Here is an 11,748-nt window from a genome sequence, read left to right as displayed (position 1 = left end):
AATAGCATCAGCTAAAAACTGAAGTTATACAGAGGTTTGTCTAAAGCTCGTCGCGTGAAGCCTCGCGACCAACTGGTCGGAGTTGCGATCCCTCGCCCTCCAGAGGCTGCGACAAGCTTCCCCCCGGGGGGGGAAGACGGCGCGTTTTCCTACGGCTGACTATCGAGTCAGGCCGGAGAACGCAGCAGGTCTACCTTCGTTTCTCACCAGGACCTCCATCGCGAAGCGTCAATCGGGTGAGAGCGTTCCAATTATTATCACTCGCCGTTGCTAAACCGTGTGCTAACGGGAGTGTCTCCGCTCGGCGTCGCAGGCTGCGACGCGGGCGTGACCAGCTCTCTGTAGCGACTTGGATAGCGTGCGCGCTGACGCCGGTGGCATCGCCGCCGGGCAGAGTTAGCAGAGTGCCTAAGTAGGCAACTCGGGCTAACGGAAGCCACGCTAAATCCAACAGCTGCCTCCGGTCCTACAGGACCCGGGTCACAGTAGCAGAGTGCTACTGTTGCGACCCCCAGCAGCCACAGCTACCGTGCTAGTGAGGACAGCGGTGTTTTTGGGACACCCTCACTTCACTAGACGGACTGTCTCCGTCCTGCTCCACAGGACCTGGGCCACAGTAGCGGAGTGCTACTGCTGCGACCCTAGCTGCTACAGCTACCGTACTAGCGAGGTCAGCGTCCGCGCTCTACCCTCGCTAGACGGGCTGTCTCCGTCCTGTCCTACAGGACCTGGGCCACAGTAGCGGAGTGCTACTGCTGCGACCCCCAGCCGCTACAGCGACCGTGCTGGTGAGGCCAGCGTCCGCGCTCTACCCTAACTAGACGGACTGTCTTCGACCCGTTCAGCGTGGCCCGGGCCACAGTAGCGGAAGACAGGGTCCCTCCAGAGCCATGGCTAAATTTAGCCCTGCTGACTGTAGGACCTGCATGGCCCCTCTCCAGCTCGAGGATGGCCATGACCTTTGCCCCTCTTGCCTTGGCCTCGAGCACCTGAGGGAGGGCCTCTCAGAAAATGCGTGCATGAACTGCGGCATTATGCCATACGCGGTAAGGGCCGCAAGACTGGCAGACTTGGAACACCTGAGCGGCAGGCTTGACCTCTCTCCGTCAAGCCAGCCAGGCCCATCCCAACCGAGCCATTACAAGCGCCGGCTTTCGGTCTCTGCGGGCGCTTCCCCCAAGAGGGCTAAGACCGCCACGCTAGCTTCTAGCGTAGAGCTGATGGCTGCGGAGCTGGCGCAGATGAAGTCCCTTCTCCGGGCCCTCCACCCGAGTGTGGTGGAAACTGAAACATCAGATCCACCCGCGGCCGAGCAGTTCTCAGAGGAGGACGTTATCTCGGTGACGGCATCCGCCAACCTCTTCACAGAGTACAGTGACGGGCGAGGCACCCAGGCTTCCAGGTCGGGTTCCCACCTCTCAGTCCAGAGTCAGTCAGAGGGTGGAGAGGAGAGCTCCATCGGGTCTGTCATGTGCATGGCTCTGGCACGCCTTCAGCTCGATATACAGCAGCCCAAAACCCCACAGGTTAGTGCGTTCTTCAGGCGCACTTCCGTCGCCGCCACCCTCTCTGTCCCTCCCTCCGAAGATTACCTGAGGGAGTTGCACGCATGCTGGAGAGACACCCGTGCTCATTCCCGGCCTTCGACCGAGGGACGAACCCTGGCGTCCATGCAGGATGCGGCCAAGTATGGTCTTGAGCGCATGCCAGCCATTGAGCCAACTATTGCGTCCCTCATAGTTTCCCCGGAGGAGACTCTAAGACCGGAGGCCAGGTGCCCTCGGCCCCAGTGTCGGGCCACGGACGAACTGCTTTCCCAGGCCTACAACACGGCAGCCCGCATGGGCCGTATCGGTAACTCCCTCTCCCATCTCATGCTTGCCCTCTCGGCGTCTCTACAGCAGGATACTCCCGACGCCTCCTCTATCAGCCTCAGTGATGCGTCACTGCAGGCGTTTGGCCTCATGTCAAGGGAGCTCGGGCGCCTGATGTCCATCCTGGTACAGACCCGCCGCCAGGTTTGGCTGTCACAGTCACACCTGTCGGAGACCTGTAGAAGGACCCTCCGCGCTGTCCCAGTCGCACCCGGGGAGATGTTCGGCTCGGCCGCGCTACAGGCGCTTCAGCGAACTGTGCAAGCCAGTCAGACCAGGCAGCAGTTCGCTGATCTTCGCCGTGCCATGCCCCCACCCCGACGGGCGTCCAGGGACCCCACGCCGGCCCCCAGAGACCATTTGCAGCCCCGCGCTCGCCTTAATAGTCAGCGCAGGCCTCAACACTCCGCTGGGAGGCCAACCCACTCACAACGTGAGGTTTCCGGCAGACTCCCCGGACGGTTTCCAAACCCGGGGATTAACAGCCGCCCCCCCACAGCCACTAGAGGCAGGGGGGGCAGGAGATGAAGTCTCCAGGCCGGCCGTTGGTTTTTTCTCCCAGCAGCAGATCCGCTACTGGGCATCTCATGCCCCAGACCCATGGGTGGTGTCCACCCTAACTCAGGGCTACAAGCTCCAATTCCGACGTCGGCCCCCAACCTCCGGCCGGGTCAGGGTAACTACCATCGCCGACCCGGCAAAAGCCTTAGCCTTGAGCCAGGAACTTGCCAAACTCCTGGCCAAAGGCGCAATCGAGGCGGTGGACCCCCTGTTACAGCCCAGGGGGTTTTATTCAACCTACTTCCTCGTAAGGAAGAAAGAGGGCGGAGTCCGCCCAATCCTAGATCTGAGGGGACTCAACAAGTTCCTGAAGGTCTTGCCATTCCACATGCTCAGCACGGCAGACGTCCTTCGTACCATCTCCAGAGGGGACTGGTTCACGTCGGTCGACTTGAAGGATGCCTATTTTCATGTCCCCATTGTGCCTCGTCACAGACAGTTCCTTCGTTTCGCCTTTCAAGGCCGTTGTTTTCAGTTCAGGGTGCTTCCATTCGGACTCTCCCTTTCCCCACGTGTGTTCACAAGATGTGTTGCGGCTGCCCTTTCCCCCCTACAGTTGCAGGGCATGAAGTTAATGCCGTATTTGGACGATTGGCTGATCTGTGCACCATCCCAGCCTCAGGCTGCACAAGACACCACCCGCTTTCTCTCCCATGTGGCCCTATTGGGCCTCAGGGTGAACATGCAGAAATGCTCTCTGCGCCCGTCCCAGAGCATAACCTTCATCGGTATAGCTCTGGACTCAGCCGCTATGAGAGCCCGTCCGTCACGCCGGCGTGTCGACGACATCCTCCGCAACCTGCCCCTCTTCCGAGGGGGCAGGCGGTTGCCCTACATTCTCTTCCTTCGCCTGGTGGGCAAATTGACAGCCGCCTCAGCTGTCATTCCCTTGGGCTTGCTATCACTGCGCCCTCTGCAGAGATGGCTGAACAGCCTCCATTTGGAGGTCACATGCCACAGGCACAGGAGAGTAGAGGTATCACAGCAGTGCCTTCGAGCCCTATCACCATGGAGGGAGAGGGCGTACCTGTCGGGGTGTCCCCATGGGTATGGTCCCGTCCCGGCGGGAGGTCGTCACAACAGACGCCTCCCTCTCAGGGTGGGGCGCAGTGTGGCAGAACAGGACTGCTCAGGGGCAGTGGTCCGCTCAGGACCACACCGAGCATATCAATGTCCTGGAGCTGCGGGCTGTGCACCTAGCACTCAAGCAGTTCCTGCCATTCCTGGCTGGGAAACACGTACTCGTTCGGTCGGACAACACCCTGACCGTTTTCCACATAAACCATCTGGGTGGCACCAGGTCGGCAAAGCTGCTACACGCGGCTTGCGCCCTTCTGACATGGGCAGCCCCTCGCCTGACCAGCCTTCGGGCGATGTATATTCCAGGGAAACAGAACCAGGTTGCAGATTCCCTCTCCGCCACAGACCCCACCAGGGAGTGGCGGCTCCACCCAGAAGTGGTGCAGAGCATCTGGGGTCTCTTCGACAGGGCGAGGGTAGATCTCTTTGCCTCAGAGACGTCAACCCACTGCTCCCACTGGTTCTCCCTGAGGGAGAGGACCAGCCCTCTGGGGCAAGATGCCCTGGCGCACACATGGCCGGGGGGCCTTCTTTATGCTTTCCCCCCAATTCCCCTGATCTTGCCAACACTTCTCAGGGTACTTCAACAGGGCCACAGTCTCCTACTGGTGGCCCCACGATGGCCAGCCAGGACTTGGTTCCCCCTACTGCACAGACTCTGCTCCGGGACGCCATGGCGCCTCCCGGACAGGAGGGATCTCCTTTCGCAGCTAGGAGGCCAGATCTGGCACCCCAACCCCAGCCGCCTGCAGCTATGGGCCTGGCCACTGCAGGGTCCGACCAGCTGCTGAGCAGCTGCACAGACCCAGTCAAGGGGACTATTCGGAATGCCAGAGCACCATCTACCCGTCTACAGTACGAGTGTAGATGGAGGCTGTTCTCTGACTGGTGCGTGGGCCGCAACACCGACCCGGTGCAGTGCCCCGTGCCGGTTATATTAGAGTTTCTACAGTCCCTCCTGGATAGGGGCCGGTCTCCAGTGGCGGTTCGTCCATAGGGGGCGCTAGTGCGCCGCCCCTCTTAAAATTTGGAGATGAAAAAAAAAAAATCCTGTCAAAAAACATTATATGCCAAATCATTTAAATAGTAAATATACCGTGTTGACGAGCTAAATGTGTGTGGGAGACCGTAAGCCCCTGTCAACAACCACTTAAGTTAATGTGAAAAAATATAATATATCGCCATTATCACGGAGAGAAGCCCCTCCCCTTTCGAGGCGCTGGTCTAACGTGTGTGTCGCATCGATACAACATTTCAGTCGTTTTGGCAATGACCGGCTTCACATTGGCGGATGAAACTGGAATCTTGGTGCGCAAAAATGTGCGCCGTGATTGGATTATTCGGCAGATCAGAGACCCGTATGTTCCCTCAGCCCATAGAGCAGTGTTGCCAGGTCCGCGGTTTTCCTGCGGAATCGGGCCACTTTTGAAGTGTTGCGTGGGTTGAATTTTTTGTCCTTGGTTCGGGTAGACCTATTTTGCATGCAAATTACATGAATATCTTTAAATAAAAATCCATATTTTAAATGAAATAATTTATTCATACCCAAATCCTACCAAACTGACTCCAGATCAGCACGTACACACATTTTATTTATGATAATATACTGTATCTAATTACACAAGGCCATTTTAGGACCTAGGTGAAATAACTTGAGGGAAAACTGCTTTTAATGCTGGCAAACTAAACATATGTTGTTACTTTGTAGATATTACAATACATTTGGCAATGATAGCAATGCTGTTGGACTTTAAAAGCAGTGTATATGGTTTGGCACGGGCATATTTTTGTTTTGTTTGCCAACTTGAAAGAGAGGCGGGCTAAATTTCTTTACAAGTAGTGGGGACAATGTACAATGTGATGCATCTCTTTCTGAATCCAATGTTTCGTTTGTTTCGTTGTTGTGGACAGTGTTGAGCACTGTGTTCTTGAAATAAAGCTTTGTTACAATATTCTACTCAAAACCTCTTTTCTTCTCATTGTGGAGTGCTATTTAAACCGCGCCGCCCAACTGCGCCCCCCCCCCCAAAAAATGTCACCAGCCGCCACTGCCGGTCTCCCTCTACCCTGAGGGTGTACGTAGCTGCTATCTCAGCACAGCACGCCGGGACTAACAAGGGCACGGTAGGGAGCCATAGGTTGGTCTCCCTCTTCTTAAGGGGAGCTCGGCGACTGCGTCCTCCGAGCGCCCCCAGGGCTCCCCCATGGGACCTGCCCATGGTACTGGACACACTATGCTCGCCTCCTTTCGAACCCATGTCAGGGTCAGAGCTAAGATGGCTGTCGGCAAAGACCGTTTTTCTCCTTGCCATCACTTCAGCAAAGAGAGTAGGCGAGCTGCACGCCCTATCGGTGAGTGAATCCTGTCTCAGGTGGAACTCGGATGGCTCAGGTGTTACACTATGGCCCAACGCAGCGTTTCTCCCTAAGGTGCTGACACGCTCATATGTCAACCAGCCTCTCCGGCTGGCACAGTTCGACCCCCCATCGGGAGAGGAGCGGTCAAAGCTCCTGTGCCCAGTACGGGCCCTCAGAGCCTATGTCGAAGCTACCACAGGCATACGACAATCGGAGCAGCTCTTCATCTGCTATGGCGGGCCTAGGAGGGGTTTGGCCCTTTCAAAACAGCGCCTATCCCACTGGATTGTGGAGGCCATTGCCTGTGCATACAGAGCAAGGGGCCGTGCCCTGCCATGCGGCACAAGGGGCCATTCTACCAGGAGTGTTTCCACATCATGGGCAACCCTGAGAGGGGTCCCAGTGGAGAATATATGTGCCGCAGCCTCCTGGGCGTCACCAAGCACATTCACCAGGTTCTACAGGGTGGACGTTGCCACCCCTCACCCACTGGGGGTGGTTCTTCGTCCAGAGTCCTCTGCCTGATCCATACACGGTAGGCTCCCTGGGTTTCCTCGTGACTCTGTTGGTACAAGTCATCCAGTGCTAAGCACCGCCTCTGGCGGTCAGGAAGGATGAAATAGAACGCAAGTTACGTATGTAACTATGGTTCTATGAATCCTGGATGACCGCCAGAGTTCTTGGTCACTCGGAATCTCGTGAGTTTGCGAGAAGACTCCGTAGGACTGATCTCGGGATGACACCGGAACTTATACCCAGTGGGCGGGTCATCCGAGGTCACATGTGACTTTGTTGTCATTAAGACTCGACCTGCGTTTGCTCGAGACGGAAGAAATCCAGTGCTAAGCATCCAGGATTCATAGAACCATAGTTACATACGTAACTTGCGTTATATATGGTGCCTTCAATGAGATGCAAATAAATGAGGCAACATTTTTGTTTGTTTATATTGCAGATGATTGAAGGACTGTAGGTTGCTATGGCAATACGCGGACATGGCACACGGCGTAAAAGCTGTCTGCTATATGAGCAACAAACTGCCTGGAAATAAGCGCGCTCGTCAGATCCGTCCAAGTAGTAAGAGTGTTCCTATTGGATCACTTAGAGCTGTGATGTCACGCAGATCCTCCCCGTCCTCCCCCCTCCCGCGCATCCCTTTCTCGCAACCTACCTCTCTCCCTGTCCCTCGGCCTCCATGTCATTTAAAATCTCTGCAGTATTTTTCTCCCGTCCCCAATTATTCACCCACACCTGGTGTGTGCGTGTGTGCGTGTGCGTGCATGAGTATGACATCTCCATCCTTACAGATAATTGTATGTTGGGTCATGACATCAAACAGCTGCCAGGGGGAGATGTGTGGATGGAGAGAGAGAGTTATTTAGAATTTCATACACTTTATTACAGGAACAAGAAGACCTAAAGACACCCCAGAAACGCACACACACACACATACACCCACCCACACACACACACACACACTGCCTGACTCGTCAAAGTAATTGTAGTGATTTAGGAAATCTCTCTCCTTATCAAATGTTCTTGTCTTTTTATTTGAGGGTTATTTTAAGGAGAAAATGTTTTACAGCGTTTGCCTTGCCGTTTGTTACTTTATTTCTCAACAGTGTGTTTGATATATCGCACGTGTGCCGTGGGCCTCAGATTACTCCTTTCACGTGACACATTATTTCAAACATGCTGGTATTTTATATCCTGAAAAAGCGGATTTGAAAAGAGGCGGACAGAGACCCCGAAGAGTCATTTTTACACAGTATATATACAACTATATGTGCATGATTATTTGATTTTGATATATTGTGGCAACCCAGGGGATTGGAGGGAAGATTCAGAGTAAGATCAGGAGATTCAGAGTCGTAAAGTAACAAAACGTGTCTTTTAATAAAACGGGTAGGGAAAAGGGGGGACGGGTGCACAAAGTCAACAAAGGATTTCAGATAGTATATGGTCCCTCTAATCACCTGATGGGCTGCAGGTGTGACCACTCCCATGTGCCCATTGGCTGCAGCACCTGCACTGGAAAGTACTCTCCCTTGATCCCCTCCCCCAACCTGAGTTTAGGGATCCGCCCCCAGTGCTCAGCTGTTCCCCCTGGTTTGCCACTATATATATATATATATATAATTATTATATATATATTATTATATATATATTTCTAATTACATATATATGTGTGTGTATATATATACACACACATATATATATATATAGATAAATTAATATATATATATAGATATACATTATATATATAATTACATATATATATATTATATATAATTATCTATATATTATATATATATAATATATATGCGTATATAAATATGTGTATATATAGCTGTGTGTATGTATATATATATATATATGTGTATATATACACACATATATCAAAAATTAATATATATATATATAAATATATACACACACACACATATATATATATATATACCCACACACACAATTCAAAATAAAATAATTATAGTGAAAGAATAACGAAAAAAGAAGTGTTGTCATCTTTTTTGGTAAAAGTACTTTACAGAGAATAATTAAACTCAGCTGAGGTGGTGACGTCATCAAGTCAGCTGCTGTTCCAATTGCAGAAAGACCGTCCTCCGTCCTCCTGTCCCTTGGAGTCTGGACTCCCAAGACTAAAGTCCAAACTCCAAAGGTACACAAGTCTATACTCAGCATACTTGGAATTGATAAACGGCCCGGTTTCCCCATTAGCTCGTTGACCAGCCGGGGGCGGAGCCTAATGCATCACACAGAGTTCTTGTAAAGACCGGTAGCATTTCACAGGAAGTCCTTCCCAGACTGATTTTAGACGCAAAAAGGGAAACATCAGGCCACCGATCCCACACAAGCTGCTAAATTCTGACTTATGAACCCAGCTTCACTTCAATTATTCACAGCGAGAAACCCTTGAAAGACTTTCTTCATTGCTCTGATGTAACAGTGTCCTTCCCAACTTTAATAAGTAAAAGGGGCCTTTTATAACCGTCAAGGGTCTCCTCACACTGCAGCTGCGGGGAGACTCCAGATTGCTCTTTGATGTGATGTTGGCGCTTAGTTCGTCAACCCTTTCTTGTACCGGGTGCCACAAGGGAGGCGTGAGGGGCGGGAGGTTGCACAAGAATCCCTCAAGTATCATGACCAAGACAGACGGACAGTTTATTTCACAGACAAAATACATAAAATGCCAATACACGATGCTGCAGCACATTGCCTATTGGATATTCGGCTTCAAACAGCAAACAGCAACTCCCTTCACCTGCCTCTGATCACTCCCTCGTTAGTCCCTCATTACCTTCACCTGGTCTTCATGCCCATCTCACCTGTTGCCCATTCCCTAATTAGTCCCTGTCTTAGGTTCCCTCACTTGCTCTTGTCCTCTGACAGATTTTCTTGTGTTTTTCCGACCAATCCCTCGAGCGTTCCACAGTTTGATTATTCTTTCTGTTCCGTTCATGACGACGCTCTCAGTAAAGGATCTTTATTTGCATTATCTGTCTCCTGAGTCGTGCATTTGGGTCCACCCTAATCCCACCGTGACACTTACTGCATGTACGTCAAACCTAAAAAGTAAACCAAAAGTACTAAAACTGACGAGAACTAAAACCGGCTGCTGAAGCTAAAACCCCGGAGTGAAATGCTACCATCCGGCCATCCATCATGTTCCGCTCATCCGGGCCGGGTCCTGGGGGAAGTCGGCTTAGCATGGTATTCCAGACATCTCTCCCTCTCCTGTCCATCTCACCCTTTACCCTCAGACGAAGAGATACTTGACCTGCTCGCGTACCCCGAGGGCGCAATCCATCGTTTTCCGGAAGACAGCCGTGGCCTCCGGCTCTGCTCAGTGTGTGCTGAGACTCACGGTCTGTTGGAGAAACATCATCTGCAAAGAGCAGAGTCGCGATACTGAGGTACCCCCCCCCCCCCGGCCTTGAAATCCTGTCAATGAAAATCAAAATACAGCAAAGTGCTACTATACTTTTTATTTCACCGAAACAGCAGGCTAAAACTCTTTTAAATGGGTTTATTGTATTGTTCTCCGTCTTTAGATGAACTCAAGCAGTTGTGTTGCTTTTATTCAACAGCCATCAATACGTGTAGACTGCATTTCCCCATGAACATGAATAATAAACAGCAGGAATAAGAAGGATAAACTGCTAATAAGCTCATTACTTAGCACGAGATGAAACCTAAAAACCAATAACCTTCGCTCTGAATGCTTAAGAGGGGTTATCAGCATGGTTGGAATGAGCATTTGACCAATTAGATTGCTTCGCTCAGACCACTTGATGTGTAAATCAGTTTAACGGCCGATATAAACATAAGAAGGAGAAGGAAGCGTGTGGTTTTAAATGGCTTTTTGAACATCCCGTGGATATGCATGCGAGTGGCTGAGGAAAGCTGGGGAGCATGTGGTTTAAAAAACGGGTTCAGCATCAGAAAGAAACAACACTGGTCTCAAATGGGATTTCTGTGCTAAAAAGGTCTAAACATGGTGTGTTGAGGTGGGTGGTGTATTGTGCAGAGGGGCCCCGGGGTCTGAGGGCTCACAGTCAAACAAGCCTATAATAGTTTCCGTTCAGCTGTAAGGAGGTGAAGGCTCCATTTGTACTCAGTGGGAGAGGAAATTGTTCCTTAATCCTTGCTGACCATAGAGAGGACTGTATTTTCAGCAGCAGCTTGATCTCACAGAAATAAGTAAATGATAACGACCTCAAAACAAAAACGAGGTTAATGCAAAGTCAAGAGGGGTCACACGGATTCAAAGCATCCACGTGAATATATGCAACCCTGAGAGCTACGCACGTATAGTTCCAATAGTAAGAAATGAGGGGTGGATGGTCAGACATGTTCAACACTTCATGTAAAATACTTCTTTTAAATGACAATCACGAGGTTTTCCTTAAACCTAAGTAAAGCCCGCTTCAGACTACCCGAGTTTCAAAATCCTAACCAATTTTAAAATTGGGTTGCATCACACAAATAACGTACAGATGTTCTTTTCTCAAATCTTGAAACATACACACTACAGGATTAGAAAAATAATTGAGCATCACAGCTGTGCAGCAAAAAAAGCCTCAATGAGAAAATGTCTGGGGAGACATTGGTTATCTATTCTTCAGGGCTTGTCTCTTTATCATGCATATTCTCCTCAATATCAATCCTTTTTGGAATTATGGGGATGTGAACTGTTCGAAAGGTTTAAGACCATATCTCAAGACCGCTCGCCATAATTAGATATTCTACCGACTAGGTATTGTTCCAGATTTCTCCTCCGATGAGTGAATCTGGGTTTAATCGGCCCAAAAATCCTGCAGCTTTGTTACGTTTCAGCAGAAAGTTAGATGGACCCAAAAGCAGACGCACCAGTAAAATTAAAATGATGAAGAGAAATGTACTGCAAAAAAATGGAAGAAGGGGTGGATGGATGTGGAGAACAGCAGAGAGCAGAGCTGAAGGGGGGATGGCTATATATACGCATCTGGTAGCTGCAGCAACCAGTCAATCACACTAGCCCCGCCCTAAATCAACTGTCTTCGCCCTAAATCATACCCTGCTTCATGGTCAATTTGACTCTAAATGGACCATCATTTACTAAATGAACATCATGCTGTATAGAAGAACTCTTGCAAGAGAGATTGAGACCATCGAGAGAAGTGGAGGCATTTTCTAATCGACTTCTATACAACCAGACTTCTTTTAGCAACCGGAGGAGTCGCCCTCTGCTGGTCAGAAGAAAGAATGAAGGTTTTGAGAACCGGAAGTAGCCGCCTGATACCCGGCCTAGTTTTTGCTTCTGGAACACAAGCTGTGTTTGGATAAATCTGTCAATACAAGAGCAATCATTAAG

The 11,748-nt window shown here is 50.7% G+C and overlaps 1 protein-coding gene across 1 annotated transcript; it reads left to right on the top strand.

Moving 5' to 3' along the window:
• The first annotated feature begins 1,034 nt into the window (after window positions 1-1,034).
• Window positions 1,035-4,429, top strand: LOC130211312 (uncharacterized). Its single transcript, XM_056442052.1, is given in 3 exon segments — window positions 1,035-2,000; window positions 2,080-3,467; window positions 3,469-4,429. Coding segments are annotated over 3 exon segments (3,192 nt in total). The 3' UTR covers window positions 4,307-4,429.
• Window positions 4,430-11,748: the final 7,319 nt, after the last annotated feature.

Source organism: Pseudoliparis swirei, chromosome 20, assembly GCF_029220125.1.
Source record: "Pseudoliparis swirei isolate HS2019 ecotype Mariana Trench chromosome 20, NWPU_hadal_v1, whole genome shotgun sequence".
Taxonomy (NCBI): domain Eukaryota; kingdom Metazoa; phylum Chordata; class Actinopteri; order Perciformes; family Liparidae; genus Pseudoliparis; species Pseudoliparis swirei.
Note: the sequence above shows the minus strand (reverse complement) of the source record. Positions and strands in the feature narration are given on the sequence as shown.